At 37.3% G+C, this 24,132-nt stretch overlaps 1 protein-coding gene across 1 annotated transcript; it reads right to left on the reverse strand.

The window, feature by feature from the left end:
- Nucleotides 1-1,097: 1,097 nt before the first annotated feature.
- LOC129259205 (uncharacterized) lies at nt 1,098-13,740 on the reverse strand. Its single transcript, XM_054897508.2, has 3 exons — nt 13,610-13,740; nt 11,626-11,763; nt 1,098-4,972 (listed from the first exon to the last, which is right to left on the reverse strand). Exons 1-3 carry the CDS (start codon nt 13,694-13,696, stop codon nt 1,598-1,600), a joined length of 3,600 nt encoding a protein of 1,199 aa, XP_054753483.2. The 5' UTR covers nt 13,697-13,740; the 3' UTR covers nt 1,098-1,597.
- Between the last annotated feature and the right edge of the window lie 10,392 nt (nt 13,741-24,132).

Consider the following 24,132-nt stretch of genomic DNA (forward strand, 5'->3'; position numbering starts at 1 on the left):
GGGTGGTTCAGGGCCGTCCCACATTATCTTGTGTGCTGGCCTCATCGTGTCACCATTAGCATCGTGAATTTTTTTAACTGCATATTCGGATCTTTTGAGACCTTATTCTCGCCCCAGCCTAAGTCGAATATTAGACTCATCACGGGCCGTGTGCTAGATAAATTTAGTCTGCCTACACAGTGCAGGGGTCCCTAGCACGAAAGATTTGAGTTGCAAATGCCTATTAATAAGTCCATTCTGATGTTTTTACGGGCTACTACAACGCAAGCCTTGAAAAGTTACGTATTTTTTAATTTCGCCTCCAATGGACAATATTATTTAAAGATAAATTCCAGTTTTGGTAACGATCTAAAAATGACTTTTTACAGAATCTGATATAATGACCACCAAAGTGTCTGTTTATATGAATAAAAAATATGTGCCAAAGGATTCTGGAAGAAATTGTGTAATTGCTGAGAAATAAGCAAAATAAGCGCGGATTCGGTCACTTCCGTCGGGTCTTTATTTTAGCAATAATAATACACTGTCCCACGTGTGCCTATCTGTGTTGGTGATCTTCAGTGTGAACATTTTTCAGCGTAGATTTCAAGATTTTACAAAGTTCAGTTTATGTAACCGTACCAGATCTAGATCCTCGATGATATACTGACAATTAAGCCTTGTTTTACAGACCTTCTCATGAAATCAGTGTTTACTGCAAATACTGGAATTTCTCTTTAAATTAGACGTCCTCTTGGGTTAAATTGGGTTTAACCCTAAAAGGACTGGGTTATTTGAGATGTATTGAGGACTAGGGGCATGATGCCCCCCCCCCCCTTCTGATCTCGGCCGCCGTTCGCGCAATCGCGCCGAAATTCGCAGGCACATTCTTTACCACATAAACTACAAGCCATTAAAAGAAATTTGTTTTTGTATTCATTATAAATAAAATTTATTCATGAAAAACATTATTTGCATATTTAACACCCAAGATCCTTAAAATTTTCTTCTTTTTCATGATGTCATCTCTGTAATATAATTTAAGGATTTCCACAAAAAATATGCGAAAGACAATTATTTTTTCCTTATGTATTTCTTTGTTTTTTATTATTTGTTTTCGTTGTTTAATCAATGGAAATTATTACAGACCATTTAATGATTAAATCAAAGTCAATCAAGCAGACCAATTAGAATGAAAAGTCAACACCCGTTTATGAATTACATCTCCCATGGACTTTGTACAAAAAGTATAAAAATTAGCCATTTTCGGTTTGACATTGTCTCGTAAAAAGTCATGTGGCGTCGCGATGCTGTACCCGTATGTCATGAATTTGGTCTCAAAAGTTGCGCGAGACTTAAAAAAATAGTCATTAAATTTTGCAGCGCTATCTTTTTGCGTTTAGGAAATATCACGCGAAGCGTTGAGGGGGGCATCATGTCCCCCCCCCCCCCCCCAGTTCCCGAATCTCGAATGTCCTTGCTGACTCTACTATACTCCCGAGATACATGTTTGATAACATATACTTTCATGATTGTCATTATGCATTCATTGCCACTTCGAAGCACATGACTGTAACCCCCCCCCCCCCTCCCTTCTCTCTCTTTCTTTGGGGGATCCTTAATGCCGCCTAAACAAAAGATTCCCTAAGCGTCTTACAAGACCTGTTTTCTTCTGAACTTTGGTATCAGTCTTGTCTTCTGTCCAGTTTGGAGGTGGTACAATCTTCTCACCGAAAGGAAGATTTCTTGTCGTGTTCTCAAAGGAAATTTCTTCGAAAAACTTCTTTAGAGTACCTCCAAAATGTTGAAGTTTAAAGAGGTAATCTTGAAGCTGTTTTACCTGTTCCGGTTCCGTTATATTTTCCGTAGCTCCATTCTTTAAGGCAACGTCAAGGATTTCTCTCTGTTTGTTATATTCTACCCTTCTTTTTCTCATGGTATCCAGCTCCAATGTGTTTCGCAGCATGCCTGGTTTTGTTTCCTCTTGCTTTATGCACATATCCAGGTAGTCGTCCACTGCGTCGTTGTATGGGATTATAGCATTTGCCTTAAGGAAAGAGCCAAACTTTGCTGCAATTTCCACGATGACCTTTTCTTCGGCCTTAAGTTCTTCAATCTTGTTTTCTATTTTAGTTATCAAAGCTTGTTTAACGACTTTCTTGCCGCGAATTTCATTTATTTCACTCTGAATCTCTTGGGATAGAAACTCCGTTTCTGTCGTGATTAAGTCATAAGTAAGATGCATATGCTCCATGTAACTGTGCTTACAGTTATTACATGTACCAACTGTCATTGCCTTACAATTGTGTAGTTGTGCATTGCCCGTTGTTTCAATTGGTATATCAGGTAGATAACAGTGGGGGTGACAGATCGTGTTATATACTGTGTTCTGTATCCTTCTGTTGCCAACTGGAACATAGCTGACGCACTCAGGGGAGGCACATACTGTCCGAGGATAGTCTAATTCCTGTCTTATCACATCGTATCCTTTGAATTTCAGATGTTTTTTCAAAGAAGAGATTGCAAAATTGTCATGAGAAATAGTCGCTGTGGTGTCCCTTGCTGCCTGTACATTACGATCGATTATGTTTGCTACTTCAGCTAGGGGCTTCCCCATGGTAAGGATGATTCTCCTAGCCTCATTCATGCCAATGGTTTCTTTGACGTTGTGGGGCGTCAGCTCGGATTCGACGTACTTTAGAAGACGCATTGTTTCTTCTACAGACCTGTCCCAACTAGACGCATAAGTGGCTATATCTGTTTCATTGAACGTGACCCCGTTCTTTATGCATGCCAGGAACCGAAAAGGTTCGTTGTCAAAACAGAAGTACTTATCCTTTGTTACCTGGATCCCAACATTTCTATTCTCGAGCTCTTTATTAAGAGCAGGCAGGGTATCGCCTGGCTGGTAGAAAGTCTGTCGAGCATGCGTAAAACAAAACACAATGTTGTTCTTGGCAGAATTGTGCAACTGAACAAGCAACTCTTGTATGCAAAATCGGAACATTGGAGTAAGTCGCGACTTATTGGGCTCTAGAAGTATGCATATTGCATGTATTTGTGAGTAGTACGTAAGGTATGACAATATCTTGTTCATATTGACTTTATCCTGTTCAATACCACCAGTATCGCCTATACCTGGTGTGTCAATCAAACGCAGTCGCCTGTCACCAACATTGAAGACATATGATTTTGGTTCTTTTGTCGCTGAACTTCCTACTTCCTGCACTTCATTGTTATCCCGTGTTCCTATCTTAATTTCTCTTTGTTCATTGTCTTTAGTAAGAATGAAGGAAGATGGAATCAAAACATCGAATTCCTTAGACTGCATTGCCTCAGTTAGATTGGCAAATGTCAGGTAGTTTTGAAATCCATTGATCCACGTTGATTTACCAACTCCTGTCTCTCCCAGAATAAGGATGTTCATTTCCTGCAATGGTTCAAGTCTGGAAAGGGTGTCATGCAGAATGGCTTCAGGATATTTTACAAAGTCCAAACCATGATGCGGGTCATTGCAGCGGAAATGTGAATTCTTGGGCTTCGATTTTCCGCAATTACAGTAAAACATCTTTGACGATGTGACATACTCGACTGTTTGTTTACAATTTGAACAAATCCATTCATCTGGATCTCCAACACAACCATTTCCGTTTTCAGCTAGAGCCTTTGGGCATTTAACTTTCACAATTGTTCTGTCTCTGAAAATGTAAGCATCTGGGTCTGGGTTAAAAACTTGGATCATGCACATTTCTAGGAATTTGCCCTCTTCCTTATAAAGGTCTTCACTTGTTCGCATGCCATTTACATACTTCTCAATGGTTGGTTTATTTATGTAATCTGGCCAGACACTGCTAGGTGCAATTTCTTGGTCTGCCACAATGAATTGACATGTCTCTCCGTCAGATAAAGAGGATAAAAGGCGCATGAAGTAAACTCTATTTTTTTCTACAGCGTCCCTATTACCGCATTTAGTAATATAGAAAACAAACTTGTTTTCTTTTCCGTCTTTGACAAATTCATCCTTCTTACCAATATAATTGATTCCCTTCTCTAACATTGATCTGATATTTCTGACTTTTCTTAGGTATGGTGTGAATTCATTCTCGTAATTTGAAGCCGAAATCTCATGAGAATCAATCTTACTCAGAAATTCTTCGAGAATAATTGAGTCACCTTTCCCAGATCGAATACTTTTCACCACATTTTGAAGATCAAATTTGAAACGGGTTTCTTTGTTTCTGACCTCCCCCCAAACCGCATCAATTTTCTCAAGTGCTTCATCAGGGATGTATTCACAGTTATGAGTCATGTCTTGGTGTATATCATGAACTTGTTGCCGTTTCTCCTTCACCTTTTCCAGGATCCCAGTAGCTCTCCTAATAGTTGCTTCATCAATTTCCCTGTATACGTTTTCTATGCCTACTTGGATCTTGCATTTTTTTCTTACATTTTCGAGAGGCATGAGATGGTACGTGACAGGGACCCCTTTGCCACTGTTAGTATTTTCGACAAGAGAAGGTAAAGACCTGGCAATATCAACTGCTCCCTCGTACGTGACAGGGAGATTCTTATCTCGAGACGACACATCAGCCCTACATTTAAAAGCTAACTTTCTCTTTTCGTGTTTCATCTTATCTTCCAAATCTACCTTTACCATGCCCTTTGCATCCACAACCTTCTTTAGTTTCTCTAGCTCTACATTTATTTCCTCCCTAACAGTGGTTACATCAACATTCTCCATGTTCTGATACTCACAAGTGATGGTACACTGAGCCCCCCAATCTATACCTACTACGACGTGCGTTGCATCAGGCTTCGTATCGTACAATATCTCCTTGTCGATAATATCTTTGTTTTGTCTCAACATGACCTCCTCATTGACTGTCTTCAGCTTGTAAATGAGACTCATGCTTTGGGCCCTGGCACTCGTTTGTTCATCTCCGAGGAATGCTCCAGAACCAGCAAGTTTCACCATTCCAGTTGCCACGCTCACCTGGAAGAAAGAAATAAGTATAACCAATACATTGTGTCTAAAAAAATATACACATGGCTGCCAAACAGAAGAAAATGTCACTTTCTGGAAAAAAAAACTATTTATATGGAAAGCCAGTAAAGACAACTTTAAAATGACACAAAAAATGGGAAAATAGTCATGCTTGAGTGAGCACTACCCACTTAAACAAAGGGTATGAAAATTAGGCTGGGTAGGAGTTAGCCTTAATATATTTTAGTTTTTGAGAGACCAGTCCTTTGGAACTTGCAAAGTTGAGGGTATTGTGTTAAATCAATGATCAATCATGATCAATTTTTGTTGTTCGAACGAATTTTTTTAATCATTAAATTGAAATCTAATCCATGGGTGAGCATGAATTGCAATTTTAGTGCAGCATTTTTAGTTGGGTTTTTTTTTCAGGTGGATCTCAGCAGTGTGTTCATGGGATTCGTGAGAATAGGTGTAAGATAGGACTTAAGTTGGTGAGGTAGGTTGATGGGATAAAGGTCAACAGAAAATTTAGTCACCCCCCCCCCCTAGCTATCTTTCTTCTCCCCTCCTGAGAGACTGTGCTTAGCGAGGATGGGCAGGAATTAGCCTTCCAGTTTTTTTGAGAGATAAGTCCTTTGGTTCTTCTAAAGCTAAGTGTGTCATGCTTACATGTAATTAGTTATCATCTGAAATTAGTTTGGTTTCTTAAGCAAATTTAACGAGTTACTAAACTGAAGTTTAATGCATGAGTGAACAGGGATTGTAATTTTAGTGTATCATTTTATGTTTATCATGTGTATCCTAGCAATGTGTTCGTGAGAGTCAGAATGTGCTGGCACCTGTTGCATGCAAGGGGGCGAGAAAGGGTAAGATCTTAAAAGGGCCTCATTCTTCTTCTTTGTGTTCTTTTGTTAAGTACAAGTCATGTACCCATCCATCTCCATCCTCTATCTATCTCTCTTTTGCTGGATAGTATTGACTCATTATGATGATTCATTAAATTACTTATTGAAAAAGCTAAATGCTTGATTAATCACATTAATTGAGTTGATTCACTGATAAATTGTTGATTTAATAATTGAAAGGTAAAAGTTGATGACCTAATTTTCAGAATTTATTATTAATTTGACAGTCCGCTCTGGACTTAATCAGTCTCGATATCAACAGGAGGGGGCCAGGGCTGTTGACCCTCATCCCACTTTAGTCCTATCTCACTGCTATTCTCCTGACTCCCATGAACACACTGCTGAAATCCAAAATGATAAAGTTAAAATGATGCACTAAAAATTGCAATTTATGTTCACTCATTCATTAAATTTCAGTTTGATAATTTATGAAATTTGCTGAAAACAATTCAAATTGACCATGTTGTTTATAACAACACCCTCAACTTTGCAAGTCCTAAGGTATTCGCCTCTCAACAACTGATAGAAATTGGGAGTCTAATTCCTGCCCAGCCTAATTGTCATAGGCCTACCCTTGGTAGTGCTCAGTCAAGCATGAATAATTTTCCAAATTTTTTTGGTGTCATTTCAAATTTGACTTTATTGACTTTCCATATATATCTTTCCCCCAAAAGTTATATATTTTTTGCTTGGTAACCATTTCAACAGTGAATAGTTTTTTTTTAAACGCACTGTAGATTACTCACACAGGCAGGCAGATTACACCTTGAAGAAATTATTAGAAGGTTCAAAACAAAGATTCTATTACAAAGACTTTCTCAATTGAGGTATTCATATGTGTCATCCGTGCTTGAAATTAACAGTACCAATATTACATATTTTAAAAGACAAAGGATTGCCTCACTCGATATTCAATCCAATTGTATATTGACGAACTTACGGGTCATGTGGTCCTGTGGTTAGAGAATTCGACTGATAATCACAAGGTTGTGAGTTCGAATCCCCACTCTGCCATTGTCTCCACTTTGATAAAAAGGCCCGAGAGTAATATTTGTCGTCTATAAGGTCAACCGCTATGACTGATTAACCTAAACGTAAAATGTTTACTAGGTAATTGGTTTCCATAACAGGACGCTGTCCTGCCAAGTTCCTACGGGAGTTACCAAAAACAGAAACTTACCTTTTTCAAGAGAACTGTTTGTGTGTATCTCTCTTATCAATGATGTGAGGTGATTTATAAATGATATCTGATTTATGATTCATATTAAATTGGCATGCTTCTTTGCAAATTAACATTTTCTTTTCATTCAACTTCTCTCCCCATTTTTCTTTCTATCTCTCCTTTCTAGATCACTCTACAAAACAAGTGGAACGCATCTGGCAGTCTCGCCTGCACTACGCAATTCGATATAGCAGCAGTGCTGCCTTCGAAAAAAAAGCTAATGAATAATTATTCACAGAAGAAAACACTAATAAGATAATAAAATATTATGTCCATTTACCCCAAATGACCTTTGACCATGTGACCTAAGACATGCGCAAAACAATCAGTCATACTTTATTACCCTTATGTCGAAGTTTCATGAGCTAAATCCCAGGGGCGTCTATCCATTTTTCAGATTGGGGGGGGGGGGCAAAATCATGAGTCGTTCTAAAGGCGCTCGATCACACCAAACAAACTCACCCACACACACACACCCACACAGGCCTAATTATATAAATATATATATATATATATATATATATATGAGAAAGAGACTCGGACACATATCTCACCAACAAATTAATGCGAGCGCGAAGCGCGAGCTGAAATTTTTTTTTTATGCTGACCTGAAAACAGGAATGGTACCTGTTTAGGACTGTTTGTAGCAGTAACTCATGTGGAGGATACATATCTCACTACACAGATAATGCGAGTACCGAGAGCGAGCTGAAATTTCTTTATATTCTGACCTGAAAGATTCATTTTTGGTATGGATGGGTATCTAAAATAACAATAAATGCGAGCGCGAAGCGCGAGCTGAAAATTTTGATATTTCGATCTGAAAAAATTGACAGGTTAATAGACGTTTTTAATAAAGAACTAGATACATATTCAACGAAATATTATTGCAAATCGGAGCGGGAGTTCTTTTTAGGTTTAGAACTGAGAACGGGACATTCTGTTCACCTAATTAATCATGAAAAGTATGGGTTTTGGTACATAAATGATGCGAGCGCGAAGCGCGAGCTGAAAATTTTTATATTCTAATCTGAAAAACGGACATTTTGATCACGATTTTAAATAAAGAACGAGTTGTGTATCTCAATCTCGCTTGCTGATTTCTGTGTAACACTGCAATCTTATTTTCTGTTAGCACATGCATGCGGAATTATTGGGGGGGGGGCAAAACGATATGTTTGCCCCCCCCCCCAATATTTTCATTGGTGGGGCGATCGCCCCCCCCCCCCCCAGGATCGACGCCTCTGCAAAAGTAAATCCATAAACTTTCTAAGTTATGATGCCAATTCAAAACATACTCCCAACACGGCCAGAGTTCATTGACCTTTAAATGACCATTGATCTTGGCAATTTTCCTGAAATGTGCACAGGGTATTCAGGGATACATTGATGCTCTTATGTCCAAGTTTCATGAACTAGATTCATAAACTTCTAAAGTTATGATGACAGTTCCACAAATACCCCCAACATTACCAAAGTTTGTTAACCCTAAATGACCTTTGACCTTAGTCAAGTGACCTGAAACTCCCACAGGATGTTCAAGGGTACTTGCTCTTCTGTCCAAGTTTCATGAAATAGATCCATAAAAATTCAAGGTTGCGATGGCAATTCCTCAAATAACCCCAACATGGCTAAAGTTCGTTTACCCTAAGTGACCATTGACCTTGGTCATGTGACCTGAAACTGGCACATGATATTCAGGGATACATGGTTGCTCTTATGTCCAAGTTTCATGAACAAGATTCATAAACTTTTAAAGTTATGATGACCACTGGCGTAAATCCCGGGGGGGATGGGGGATATATCCCCCCACACACTTTTCGAGGAGGGGGGTGGCCTGTACAAACATCCCCCACTTTTTACGAAAGAAATGGAGAAAAAAATCAAAAGAGATAATTGTTTTATTGGTGAAAATGCTTCCTGAAATACCGCTTAACAAATAAAACAATATTATTGAATCATAAAAAGCAAATAAAGAGCCAGTTCACCATTTCCAAACGAAATACTTATGTCCTTATTATAACATTGAAGAGAAACTCCCGTTTCTTCCAATTCATCAATGTTGGGGTCTTTGGGAAGGGATTAAGATGGAATGTCAAATCTTTTTAATGTAATCTCTAATAAAACCATTAAACCATCATGGGGTAAAAAAAAATAATATTGGAGGGGTATTTGCCATATGGACATACAGTGGCATAACTACGGGGGGGGCATGGGGGCACGTGCCCCCCCCCCCCAAAAAAAAAAAAAAAAAAACGGGGAAAAGGGGAACAGGAGAAAAGAGGGAGAAAGGAAAAGAAGCGTATAGTGGGAAAAGAAGAAAATATTATTCATTATAATGTTATATTATAATTATGTTATGTTACATTACATAAGAAACATTTTTATCATAACTTCATGAAACATAATTTGCCCAGGGCCTACGTCTTCATTGTTCCTGGTGCTTGCATTGTCTGTTAACAAGATATATAATCCTGTTGTACTGAAACATCCCGTTTTCAAGTCAATAGAAACCAAATTATATTTCCTAGCTCTTGAGTCATCATTGTTTATGTAGTGACATATGCTTCTTTTTCATGACTCAAAAAGTGATTGCCCCATGTTAAGGTCTTCGTAAATATGAAACATTTCCTTCCGTGATTACGTTCGCATTAGTGGATTGGTGAGATATGTCTGCTCTTCATGAATTCCTTAAATCAGTCCTTAAAATGTCCCTTTTTCTGATCTGAATATCAAAAATTTTCAGCTCGCGTTTCGCGCTCGCATCATTTGGATATTGAAATACGTATGGTCCTAGTTAATTCCTACAAAGAAACCTTAGAATGCCCCACTTCAGGTTTGAATTATCTAAATTTTCAGCTCGCGCTTCGCACTCGCAACATTTCATTAGTGAGATGCGTATGATAACCATGATTGCAATGACTACAAAAAGTGTTTCATGTGTTCAGATGTAATTCTTATAAACCAGCAAGCGCTTGGCACTCGCATTAGATGACTATGGTGAGATATGCATACTCTTAATGGATTCCTTAAATATATTCCTCAGAATCTCGCTCAGAATTCCTCAGAAACTTCAGCTCGCGCTTCGCGCTCGTATTGTTTAGCGAGACAGGTACCTATCATGATTACACAAATTTGATTATAATGTCTCTTTTTAGGTGTGAATATAAAACAATTTCGAGTCGCGCTTCGTGCTCGCATTATTTGATCAGTGAGATGCATATCCGTTTAATGGCATTGTCCAGAAAATGTCTATATTAGGTCAGTATAACTGGCAACTGAGCGCGCTCACTCAGTGATTCAAACATTTTGCTGGTGCCCCCTCCCCGCCGTGACCCACGGTACGCCACTGTGGACATATCAATGACAATTCCTTGCATATCTAAAAACATGATTGCAAAAAAAAGCCAAAATATTTCTGTCATCCCCCCACCCATCAACACGGATTTACGCCAGTGATGATGACAATTCCTCAAATAACCCCAATATGGCCAAAGTTGACCCTAAGTGACCTTTGACCTTAATCATGTGACTTGAAACTCAGGCAGGATTTTTAGTGATACACTATTACCCTTATGTCTAAGTTTTATGAACTAGGTCCATATAATTTCGAAGTTACGACAACATTTCAAAAACTTAACCTTGGTTAAGATTTTGATATAGATTCCCCTAACATGTTCTAAGTTCATTGACCCAAAATGACCTTTTACCTTGGTCATGTGACCTGAAACCCGAACAGGATGTTAAGTAATACTTGATTACCCTTATGTCTAAGTTTCATGAACTAGGTCTATATACATTCTAAGTTATGATGACATTTCAAAAACTTAACCTTGGTTAAGATTTCAATGTTGACGACGCCGCCGTCGGAAAAGCGGCGCCTATAGTCTCGCTCTGCTATGCAGGCGAGACAACAAAGGATGCGATCTTTTACAGAGCAGATCTCGCGTACTTTTCTCAAGTATTTTTTTTTCTTATACGTTCTTTTTTATTTCTTACGAGTGTTCTCTTTTAAGTTTTAAATGACAAGTCCACCCCCACAAAAATATTGATTTGAATAAAATGATAAAAATTCCGACAATAAACACTAAAAATTCCATCAAAATCAAATGTAAAATAAGAAAGTTATAGCATTAAAGATTTTGTTTACTTTCACAAAACAGTTACTTGTACATCCCGGTCGGTATGCAAATGAGGGGACAGATGACGTCATCCACTATTTCTTTTTGTATTTCATTGTATAAAATGTGAAATATTTCAATTTTCTCCTCGTCATGTGAATTAGAAGCAAGAAAGTAAATTTAACGGGAAGAAATAACCATTCCGAAAAATGTAGTCTTTGCGTATCAACAAAATGGTAATAAAGGTTTTCTCAAATAAAATATGTATTCCATATGCAATAAAAATAGGATTTCTCGTGACTTTCCCTGCTATAGTATCCTTTCTATCAAATTTTGTTATATTCTCTTATTTATTACTTTTAGTGACATCTATGGTTTTAGTAGTATTATATATATATATTTGTTTCTACTGACCTCAAGTTCAGCTTCTATATTGAGTTTCTTGCACTTCTCCAACAGGCTGTCTGATGTTGTCATCTCAATCACCGTCTCTGCACGGTCCATGGTATCCACCATATCATCTTCAAGTTTTGAGGCAAACAAGGTGTCTTTCTACAAAAAAAAGAATCATTTGAAACACTAATAAAAACGAACTCTACCAATGTTCCTAACCCAAAAAAGAAACTTATATGCTAAATCATGGGAATGCAGATGTATACAGTTACTGTATACTTCACCGTTTTCTCTCTCTCTCTCTCTCTCTCTCTTTTTGGGGTTTTTTGCTGGAGGTTATAATGAAGACATATGTATAATCATGATGAATGCAACACCCCCCCCCAAAAAAAAAAAAAAAAAAAAAAGGATAAATCACAAAAGTGATATTTTGTTATTAAGTATTTTCAAGGTTTTTGTATAAAATTCAGGAAGTTTCCTTTAAATATTCAAGCCTAACCGATTTTACTTAAGTAGGCCTACTAAAAGCAAAATCTATTATTAAAATGATTATTTTTCATAGATTTTCAATTTGAGGGCTCGCAACCGTCTAATCATCATGCATATTTCTTAAAAGAAAACGGTACACTGTGTCCAAAATTCAGCCAAATTAAAATATTTGCCTCACGTACGTCGATGGTGGGAATTAATGCAGTGGTAGACATACTGGTCTGAATGCCAACATATTCAATTATTTATTCATGTTCACAATGTCACAATATGAGATTACATGGACAACATGTAAAAGTATATTAAACATGAAAAGTAAATGAGCATACAGGGGGGGGAATAAGCCTAGAGTTTGAATGGTTGAACCACCTTTAAACTTAATTAGTATCACTTAAAAAAATAAAACCAAATGAAAAAAATGAGAACAAAATCTTCAAGATAAAACACAAAAAAAGGAAATATAAAAAAATAAGGAAGAGAGGAAATAAATAGAGTAGAAAAGGTGGAAGGCTGCCTTTATATTAAACAGTTAAGAATTTATGTTGTTATGTATACATGGCAATATTAACTTTAACATATAATATTCATAATCATTTGCGTAAACTGCTAAGTAAAGGACACAATATTGTAATACACGTTAAGGTGAAAAGGGGATGACGTTTGATCCGGATTTTATTTCGTTTAAGATATCGGGTTAGGGTTGCAATCGGGTTTTATGTTAGGTTTCAGGTTAGGTTTATTTACTATTTAGGGTAGTGTATATTATTAAATCCAGGGTTGAAGTTGGTCATTCCATTAGCGTGTGGAATTGATAGTGGAGCAATTGTCGCCGGATAAAGTGTCATGGAACCGAAAACAGTTACTCTGGGAATACACGGGAATCTTGATATTATCCACACAAAAATAAAGATCAAGTCCATCCCAAAATACTGTTAATTTGAATATATAGAGAAAAATCAAACGAGCATAACACTAAAACTTTAATCAAAATCGGATGTAAAATAAGAAAGTTTTGACCTTAATTTATTTTCCACAAAAAGGTTATAAGCACAATTCAGTGATATGCAAATGAGAGGGTCAACGTTTCCCCTCACTCACTTTTTTTTGTGTATTAAACAATTTTCCAATTTTACATATTTGACAATAAAAACTAACTTGACTAAACCATAAAATGTTAAAACAGTGGTAATTTCACATACAAGGAATAAAACTTTGTTTCACATGGCAATAAGGAAAAAAATTAATATTTCATTTGAAATACAAACGAAATAGTGAGTTGATGATATCAGCCGTCCCCTCATTTGCATACCGACCAGGATGTGTATATAAATGTTTTGTAAAATTAAACGAAACTTTGAAATGCCAAAACCTTCTTATTTTACATCCGATTTTGATGGAATTTTCAGTGTTATGCTTGTTGGATTTGTTCTGTTTTTATTCAAATCAACTTATGTTGGGGTGGACTTGTCCTTTAATACTGTTAATTTGAAAAGGATATTTCTCCTTTTTATCTTACCAGGAATGTCTCAGTCCTTATATCGTACAATGCTCCCAGCTTAGCCGTCCTCCCCAAGCTGGCTCTCGTAATAGTTACTAACGCCATGCCTTTAATTGGCCATGAAGACTGTGATATCAAGTAGACTATGGTATACCTGCAAACCAAATAAATAGTGGTTACAACAGAAGAGTAAAAGTAGACAGGTGGAGTGCCTCTGGCAAAACACCATTCATATAACAATAAAATACTACGTTAATTGATCCTAAATGACATTTGACCCTGATCAAGTGACCTAAGACTTGTGCCAGATGAGAATCGATATTTGATTACCCTATGTCCACTTCTACATGTTAATTAACTATATCGATATACTTTCAGTTATGATGACAATTCAACAATTACCCCCCAACATGGCCACAGTTCATTGACCTCTGACCTTGGTCATGTAACCTGAAACTCGCACGGTATGTGCAGTGATACTTTATTACTCTGATGGCTAGGTTTTTTAACTACATGTAGCTCCATAAACTTTCAAAGTAACGATGGAAATTCAACAAATACCCCCAATTTAGCCGAAGTTCATTGACCCCAAATGGCGTCTAACCTGACACTCAGGCAGAATGTTCAGTAATATTTGATTATCCTTATGTTTGAGTTTCATGAGCTAGTTCCATGCACAGTCTAAAGGCGACCGCACACATTACGACTGGTCTGCGACCCGATTTAGGAACAAATCGCATTTTGCTCATTTTCTGAAGATGTGAATGGAACATATCATTTTATTTGAGGTTTAAATTAATTGAAATAATAATATTATAACAATTTTGAAAGATTGCAAGCCCTTATTTTGGAGTAAAGTCCAAATTAGGTTCAAATCGTAGCCAATCGTATGACTGCTATGACGTCATTACGACTAGATATTAAATTCGTTTTTATTCTAAGAAGGATGATAGCATAGTCACAAATTTGATCATAGGTATTCGTAAGATGATTTCGAACATTACACAGTAAGATATTCCAAGTCTCAATATTAGCATCAAATTATATTACATTTTATTCTGAAATCGGGTCGCAGACCAGTCGTAAGGTGTGCGGTGGCCTTTAGTTATAAACTTTACCTTAGGTTAATAAGATTTCGATGTTGATTCCCCCAGTATGGTCTAAGTTCATTGACCCTAAATAACCTTTGACCTTGATCATGTGACCTGAAAATCAGACAAGATGTTCAGTAATACTTGATTTACCCATGAACTAGGTCTATAAAATTTCTAAGTTATGATCTCATTTCAAAAACTTTACCTAAGGTTAAGATTTCAAAAGCGGCGCATATAGTCTCGCTTGTATATGAACGACATAGGCTATTCCCAGGAAAAATCTTTGCTATGACTCTCAAAAGGGGTGGACATATAATTATGGACGGCATATTTACATTAGATCTACTGACTATGACTCTCAAAAGGAGGGCACGGGCCTAAAATGCACCCCCCCCCCCCCACCGGGGGACCACTTCCATTGACGAGTGGATACCACACTGTAAAAACTGTGGTGTTAAAACTGACACCAATTGGTGTTAATAGAGGACCACACCCTGAGGTGTTAAAATAACACCATAGAGATTGAACATAACACATAAGAGTGTGAATGTAACAACCATAGGTGTTGTAATAACACCAATAGGTGTTATTACAACTTAACAATTACAATTTAACACCGGTGTAAAATAAATGGTGTGGTCCTCTATGTACACCGGTTAACACCACAGTTTTTGCTGTGCATGCGCGACCACGGGGTCTTGTAAAGCACCCTAAACACGTATTTTCCATATTCTGAAAATACACCCCTTAACAAGTATTGGCGTGTGAAACCCTACCCTTAACAAGTATTGGAAACAAATACTATTGGCAAGTATTCCCAGAATTGAGCCCCTAAACAAGTACAGCGATGTATTTTCCATATTCTGAAAATGCACCCCTTAACAAGTATTAGAAACAAAACGATACTCTTGGCAAGTATTTCCTGAAATAAACCCCTAAACAAGTACATCGATATTTTATTGTTATGTCACGGACGTCCTTTATAAAACAACTTGATTTTTTTTATCATCCCCGCATATTTGACCCTAAACGCGTATATTTTCCCGAGCGAAATAGATACCCTTTTTTCAATATTTTTCTGTTTTTGACACCCTTATCATGTTACGTACGTAACGTGCCCTATCTTGAAAAAGACATCCTTTTTACGTGTTTTTTGTTCGCACATGGTATCCACTCGTCAATGTAAGTGGCCCCCGGGAATGCCCGCCCCCCCCCCCCCCCCCCGAATCAGCCACTGCTCTAAGGTATCTGGTACTACATGCGTGTTCAGAAATCTCCTATGAAGGTTGTTTTGCGTTCGACAAAGTCCGAACTGAGAATGTAGGGCGCCAAGTGTCCGATGTTAAATTCCGTTCTATTCACGCCATTCCGTACACAAAATACTTTTTTTTCAGACGAAAATTATTTCGTCATGATGCAGTTTTATTTCGTACTATACGATTTTTTTTCACACGAAATGAATTTCGTCGAGACGAAATGAAATTGTGTTTATCATTCATTTCGTACCATACGAAATGTAATTTCGTGTACAAAATAGGAGCGCCAAGTGTCCAATTGAAAATTCCGTCAAATTTACGCCATTCGGTACCGGTACACAAAATTAGTTTTTTACTTATACAGAAAACATTTCGTCATTACGAAAATTCGTCATAACGAAATTCATTCCGTACCATACGAAATGAATTTTGCTATAACGAAATGGATTGCTCTGACGAAATGAACTTTCTCTGCTATAAAAAGTCTTTCGTTTACAGAATCGGACACTTACCGCGCTAAGTGTCCAAAACGGCAAGTAGGGGGTATAAGAAGGGCACTGATTGTCTGCCTTGCTCAAACCGTTATGGTAGTGTCATTTGTGCGAGAGACAAAGCGATGAGACACATGCAGTGAATATTCAATAAGGTTTTGAAATGCCATACCATGTTTCATTTTTGTAGACCTTTTCTTTCTTTTTTTTTGTTTTTTTAATCGTTCTCTTTCTCTGTCTCTCTCTATCACTTCTTCTTTTCTCTCTTTCTTTTTAATCCTCCCCTCTTCTATTTCGTTTGTGCTGTTCCTTCCTTGCCTCCCTTTCTCCGCCCCCCCCCCCCTGACATTTCAGTTTATTGATATGCTCTCTCTTTATCTGTCTTTCCACAAATTTCCATTACCCTATTTATATACATATAAATATTGTCAAGTACTTGTTAACAGTATTGTTCAAGTATTTAAGTTGATTTTACTGTGGGGGGGGGGGGCAGGACACATTAAATGACCTTGTAAGTTGCTCTCTCCTGGCCATCAACAGAAATAGGAAATGTGTTATGTTTTCAATTTGTATTTATTTATTTGTGATTACTTTGATTTTGTTTTTATATTTTCTGTATTATGAAATGGGAGCCTCAAAATGATTTTTATGCAACTGTTGTTTGTGCATGACAATTCAACCAATTCTTATCAATCAAAGTAAGTTGGGGGAGGGGCGAAAACGGCTTGAGTAAGGTAGCCAATCAGCGACCTTATTGTATCCCCTACTAGAGGGCCAGGGGAGACCATTGTTGCCCCCCCCCCCCCCCCGCGCAGTAGAATTAACTTAAATAGTTTAACAATTTTTTTCACATTTGAGTCATCTGTGGCTATATACCTGTATCGAAGAAGAGCGACCATCATATACTCTACTGAAATGTCAGGGGGGAGAGAAAGGGAGGCAAGAAATAAACAGGACAAATTAAATGGAAATAGAAGAGGGAAGGGGGGAGATAAAGAGAGACAAAAAAAGAGGACCATTAAGAACCAAAACAGGAAAGAAGAGGACAAGAAACTCCAAAAAAGGAAACATAAAATGATATTTCAAAGCAATATTGAATATTTCACTATATGTGTCTCATAAGATTTGCCTCTCGCTCAAATGACACTGTCAATATCACTGAGCTACAATAACGGATTGAGAAAGGCAGCCAATCATGCCCTTCTTATAGCCCCTCTAGACAGAGCGGGCGTAATGCCCTTTCGGACACGAAATTAATTTCGTTTATAGGATAGATCTTCGCATCGCAACAAAAGACTTTTCATACCACAGGAAATTCCTTTCGTTGGCGCAATCCATTTCATTATAGCAAAATTCATTCTGTATGGTACGAAATGAATTTCTTCTCGACAAATTCATTTTGTGTGGTAAAAGATAAATTTTGTTAACGTTATTACATTGCGTAATGACGAAATATTTTTGCATGAGTAAAAACATTTTTTTTGTACGGAATGGCGTAAACTGAACGGAATTTTCTAATGGACACTTGGCGCTCCTATTTTGTACACGAAACTACATTTCGTTATAGCAGAATTCATTTTGTATGGTACGAAATTAATTTTGTAGATGCAATTACATTTCGTATCACAGAAATTCATTATGTGTGACAAAAAATAAATTTTGTATACAAAATAAAACGGTGTCATGAAGAAATGATTTTTGGTCTGAATAAAAACGTATTCTGTGTACGGAATTGCGCAAATTGGACGGAATTTAGCATAGGACACTTGGCCTCCCATATGAGAATTGTTCAGAAGAAAAAAATGCGATTATCCGACCTTTTACCGGGATACTTCTGTTCAAAAGGCGGGATTTTCTAACTCTATGTTGTGTCTTCAATTCGACTCTTGGTAAATGAAACAAATAGGAATTTCAATCCTTACATCAAGTTGATTTGAACAAGCAGACCTAGAGTAGAATCTTACAGGCATATTGTAATAAATTCTTATAAATTGGATGTTAGATAAGAAAGTAACAGACGTTTAAACTTTAGCATTGTTTTTTGACTGAGTGACATGCATAACAGGCGCATATTGGTATGCATGGTCAGCCCAACTGTAATTCAGTACTTTATGTAAAAACGAAAATATTAAAACATCCATCGTGACGTAACTCTGTTTTATGTACCACTGTATACATAGTCCAAGATGTGGAAGTGCCCCGAAACTTGAAATTTTCAATCAATCAATTCTAGCGACCATCCGTAGGGAGAGGCGGGGTAAGTTGAGCATAGAGGTAAGTTGAGCCACCACCACTAGGCCAATAATGAATGAGTCAGACATAGTGGTGGTGTCATGTATTGATGACCCATTGCATAACCCCTAACCCCACCACATTATTTTCAACTTTGAAACAAAAAGTACCTTTGTAGAGAGAAAAAAAAAATTCAGCCAAAAAGTAAAAAAGAGTGTGAAATGGGTGTTTTTTACCCACACACGTCTTCAAATATAATAAAGACAAAAGAACAACCTTGTTAGTCCAGGTATGGATCCGCATTCTGCATAAGAAATATGTGGATGTGAAAATATCGCATTAAGTTCGGACTGGCGTAAGTTGAGTCAGCCAACATGGGGCAAGTTGAGTCAATTCGTATGGGTTAGAAAAAAATATATAAAAAACAATTAGCAAGTGAAAAACTTAAAACAAAATAAAAATACATGCTGTTTTTTTCCCCATACATTTTGTACATAAATTTTTTTGTGCTTCATCTAACCCCAGAAGGTGGTTCAACTTACCCCGCATATGGAGCAAGTTGAGCCATTTGGCATCGTTGCTTTTTTTTTCAAACATGACAATGACTTTCAGTGTGGCGGTAAAAAGATATATATAGGTGAAAAATATTTCCCAAGAATTAAATTTTAAGGCAAGGTCCTTATTTCTACGAGATTGTTCGTCATATCAATTCTTAAAAGCCAAAAGCAAAAAGTGTCACACCTTACCCGGGCCCACCTTCCTTCATGTTCCCTTATGGTTATATCATAGGAAAATCTACTCACTGGGAAAAGTTTGCGTCGAACATCAAAAACAGTTCGCATATGACTTTTTACGTCATAAAGAAACAAGTTGGCGAATACGCTATGTAAATCCACATCGAGATATTTGGTATTTACTTTCACGTTCTTTACCTCGCTTGCAGATTTTTCGTGGGAGAACTGGTGGCGTGACAACAAGTAAAATAACACGTCATTTGCACGGCTGCGTGATTTCATTGTCATTTATTCAAACCTATACTCCATAAAGCAGCATTCCTGTATGACGTTTGATATGACTGAAGAACAGTCTGTGTTTGCATTCATTGTTATCATCCACAAAAAGCTCATACGTATCCCCCCCACACACACACCCACACTCACACATTTAAATTCACATTCATATCCTCCATCAATGTTCATACTCTCCCTCTAACCATGAATATAAAGGAAATACAGTTAAACTTCTCTTTAGAAACACATCCATACTGTAATATGTGGAATGCATTAACCATATGAATATGAATTCATTACAAGCAAACTTTTATTTTCTTTCAATTGATTTTTTTTCACTATGGCTATATAAATTATTACAAATCAATTATTAGTATTGACACACAGTAACTTTTTCACTAAATCTTGTTCGTGTTGCATTTTATTATGATAGTATTCTTATTTTTATCATATAAACCTGGGATGTAATACCTGCAGGGTTGGCACTTTTAAACGGTATGTTTTAAAACATGTTTTAAGACGCGTTTTAAAACACCTGTTTTTCTTTTACAAAACAAGGCATAGTAAGCGATTTTGTGTCTCGCCCACTTATGAAAATAACCAGAAATATCATGATTCATGATTTGCAAGGGTACGCCACAAAATTGTATCGAAACTTCATTGTGAAATGACTGGGATGGAATAAAAGAGTCTTGCACCTCCGAACACAACAGCATGCATGTCCCCTAAGTAGGCCTACATATTCCATCCAAGTTTGGTTGAAAAAGTGATTTATACCTCGGTCACATTTGCTCTGCGGCGGCCGTATGGCGAGTCGAAAACATCCAACTTATTCATTTTTATTCAAACCACCTATATAATGTAGCTGGTAAAGAAATGTTAAAACGGCTGTTTCCGACTGGCCGTAATGTGCATGACCGAGGTATTACGGTTGCAGAGTTGTGTCATACATGTCTAGCACGGAAACTTTAACGTTGACCTGAAAAAGACCTTTAACCTTACCATGAGACCACTAGCGTACCTAAGGGGGGCAGGGGGGGCAGACTGCCCCCCGCCCCTGACGAGTCACAAGCAAAAAAAGGAAGCGAAAAAAGGGAAAGAAAAAAAGGTAAAAGGAAAGAGAGAAAAAAGGGGGAAAGGGGAAAAAGAAAGAGTTTAAGAAAAAGGGAGAACAAAAACAGGACAGCGGGCTGTTCCAAATGATTCGTTTTTTTGTTCCACCATCTATGTTGGTAAATGTCAATTAAACTGTACATTTTTATCGGTAAATTGTGATTTTTACGCAAAGCGACTTTTAGAGCTCTCTGTACCGATAGTGAGTACGGACTGGGCTGACTAGGGACATGAAAAAGGTACAGAACAACGTTTTGGTAATGTTATTAAAACAATCAAACTTTCAGCTCGCCCTTCGCGCTCGCATCAATTAATTATTCAGTTAGAAACCAATTTGTTCATGGTTACTAAAAGTGCTTAGAATATAAATTCTGAGAGTTGAGAAAGTCGGAATATCAAAAGGTTTAGTTCGCGCTTCGCGCCCGCACGACTGTTTAGATACCCATCCTGTAAAACTGCTTAGAATGTCTAGTGTCCAGTTAAGAATATCAATTTTTTTTGCTTGCGTTTTTCGCTCGCATAATTCATTAAGGAAGATACCCATCGTATTAATAATTAAGTGCACAAAATGTATCGTTTTAAGTCTATTTTTTTAGAAAAAAAATCCGCTCGTGCTATTTATATATATATATTTATATTATTATTTTTAACTGATTTCAATGTCAAATACCTCTTTTATAACGTCTCCAAATCAGCAGAATTGGGAATATAATGTAAACACCTTCAAAGAGGAATAAAATAAGTATGTTGATATAAACATTGCAATTACCAGCTGATTAGAAATATATCGAGCACGATCCAATACATTTCATTTCTGGAATGATATACAAAAAAAATTATTAATTTCGACAATAAAGTGCAATCGCCCGATAGCAAATATTAGTAGTATCAAGATCCCAACTCTTTTATTGGGCACCTCGGTAACCTTTCGCACCTTCAGTGCCACTGCCAGACCTACACATTCAAACGTGTATGGGGGTGGGCAGCAAAATGCAGGGCAACGAGAACTGCGAGGTGCCCAAATGTCCTCGTGTATTGGTAATTTTATGACCGAATGTATAATTTCTACCCGTTTCACATCATGAAAAAAGGCTAAATAATAATTGAACAAAAATGTTCGCTCGCTTCGCTCGAAAATTAAAAACTGTGAAGTTGATATTTGGGCAGTTATTATCAGCCCCCTCTTGAAAAAAATGTGCCTATATACGTCCATGCCTACTACTCCCTCCCCCCCCCCCCCCCCCCCTGACGAAGTACGCCACTGCCTGCGACTGCAGCGTGACATGCAGATCTAACTACATCGATAATCCAAGTTTGGGTAAAAAGTGACCTGCGGTTGCGGAGTAAGGTGTCATAAGAGAGTCTTGCAAGTTGAAATATTAACGTTGACCTGAAAATGACCTTTAACCTTACCATGTGACCTCCGACTGCAGCATGACATGCAGGTCTCCTAACTACATCTACATTCCAAGTTTGGTTGAAAAGTGACTTACGGTTGCGGAGTTATGTGTCATAAGGGTTGTGACGGACGGACAACATTTGGATCCCTAAGTCTCGCCTTCTCCTCTGGTGGGCGAGACAATAACAGGTGTTTTGAAACACCGTATAGACGTGTTTGTTGTAAATTTGCATGGATGTGATTTTAGATGTTATTTAAAATACTTTTATTTCTTAAGTGGTGTATTTTCTTTCCTCTTATTAACTATATCAACACCACTCTTTTTCTCTTCTTTTGCTTTCCCGTTTTCTTCTCTTTTTCTCCATTGCTTTGTTATGTTCCTTTCCTCCTTGTTCAATCGTGAACATCAATCCATATTAAGAATATTCTCATTTTAACAATCATATATGTTATGCTCACTTTTTTGGACAGGGAAATAATTTTTTTTTAAATAAGCTCAGATATATACATGTACATGTAATACATGTAGTAGGACTTGAATGAAATGGAAGTGTTGCAGGAGCATAATAATATTTTACAAATAGACTGTAAACTAACATCGTACTCTTGAGGTACACACGAAAGCAGGTGAAACTTTGCGCTTCGTAAAGATGAAGGAAAAATACTTTAAACAGGATAAGATAATCAGCTAGCAAACCTTGACCCTAACAATCTCAGGGATCTCAATGGCCCCCTCAAAAATTTATATGATAAATCTATAAACACGACAGGGCCACGTCATATCGCCCAAGACTGTGTTGGGGATGCGCGCATGGGTATGCGGTATATGTATATGATCACAGAAATGCATGTCAGACCCCGAATTGTTCAAAACCTGATTTCATGTACAAAACCAATGTGAATTCTTGCCAAAATTTGTATGTGTATAATTATTTGTACTTATTGTTAATGATTGGAAAATTATTGCCAATAATTCCCATTAAAAACAATTCAAAAAATAATAATAAAACTGTTCATAAATAAGTTTAAAATACAGTTTAAAACTCATTAACAATTTGAATGCATCTGGCAGTCTCACCTGCATCCCGCGATTCAATATAGCAACAGTGCCGACTTTGAAAACTACTATACTATACACACTGTCTGATCAATGTTGGATGGTATTTGATTGTGATGTATTCCATTATGTTGTGTCCTCATATTGGAAAGGCAATAATCTGGCTTAGGCCTCAATCTGTTAAAATCTACTTGTTTGTTCATTGTTTCACTGAGGAATTTCTGTTTGCCATAAATATCAGGAAATTGATATTATTTGCATACGATTGCTTAGAAACTATAGCTACAATATTTTGAGATGGTTGCCATCCTTGGGATATTTATCAAAGAGGAAAGAACAGAAAATGAATGCTTCATCCTGAAGCAGCAACTGGATACAGCAAGCAATGACTTTCTTGTCGCTCATAATGGGCAAATGCTCATTGGTACTCTCATTAACCATGCCCAGAGATCTCCCGATCCAAGCAAGTAATCATATTCACCATCAAGATGAGTGGTGTGCTACAAGGACCAAATATTCGAAGCTAACGGGCTTCTATTTGTACTGGGTGTGACATTTTGTGCTGATCACTTGACAATCCAGGAGCTTGCTAGCGTGGGCTATACTAGCAAGAAACGCAGAGTCTACAAAGTCAAGAAGAGAGCAAGACTTGGATGGAAATAATGAAGCATTCAAGCAGTGGTGTCTATGTAGAACTGACTCATATATGAGTGGGGTAACTGCTCATGATATTATCAACCAAGCAAGAACTGTAGGGAAGGCCATCATGGTTAAACATAAACTATATGGTATTTTAGAGGAAAGTATCACGTCTTTCCTTGAATATTTATAACATGTCTACTGCTCGCACGCCTACTATTGATTGCTTTGTGCTTGCATTGTTTCCTAC

Source organism: Lytechinus pictus, chromosome 4, assembly GCF_037042905.1.
Source record: "Lytechinus pictus isolate F3 Inbred chromosome 4, Lp3.0, whole genome shotgun sequence".
NCBI classification, from domain to species: Eukaryota; Metazoa; Echinodermata; class Echinoidea; order Temnopleuroida; family Toxopneustidae; genus Lytechinus; species Lytechinus pictus.

Bases quoted from the DNA above. Each gene is read 5' to 3' on its own strand.
- LOC129259205 (XM_054897508.2), bottom strand. From the start codon at position 13,696: ATGGCGTTAGTAACTATTACGAGAGCCAGCTTGGGGAGGACGGCTAAG. The intron at 11,764-13,609 runs GTAAGATAAAAA...TTTTTTTTGTAG, and splicing joins TAAGGACTGAGACATTCCTG to AAAGACACCTTGTTTGCCTC. The intron at 4,973-11,625 runs GTCAGTAGAAAC...TCTTTCTTCCAG, and splicing joins ATATAGAAGCTGAACTTGAG to GTGAGCGTGGCAACTGGAAT.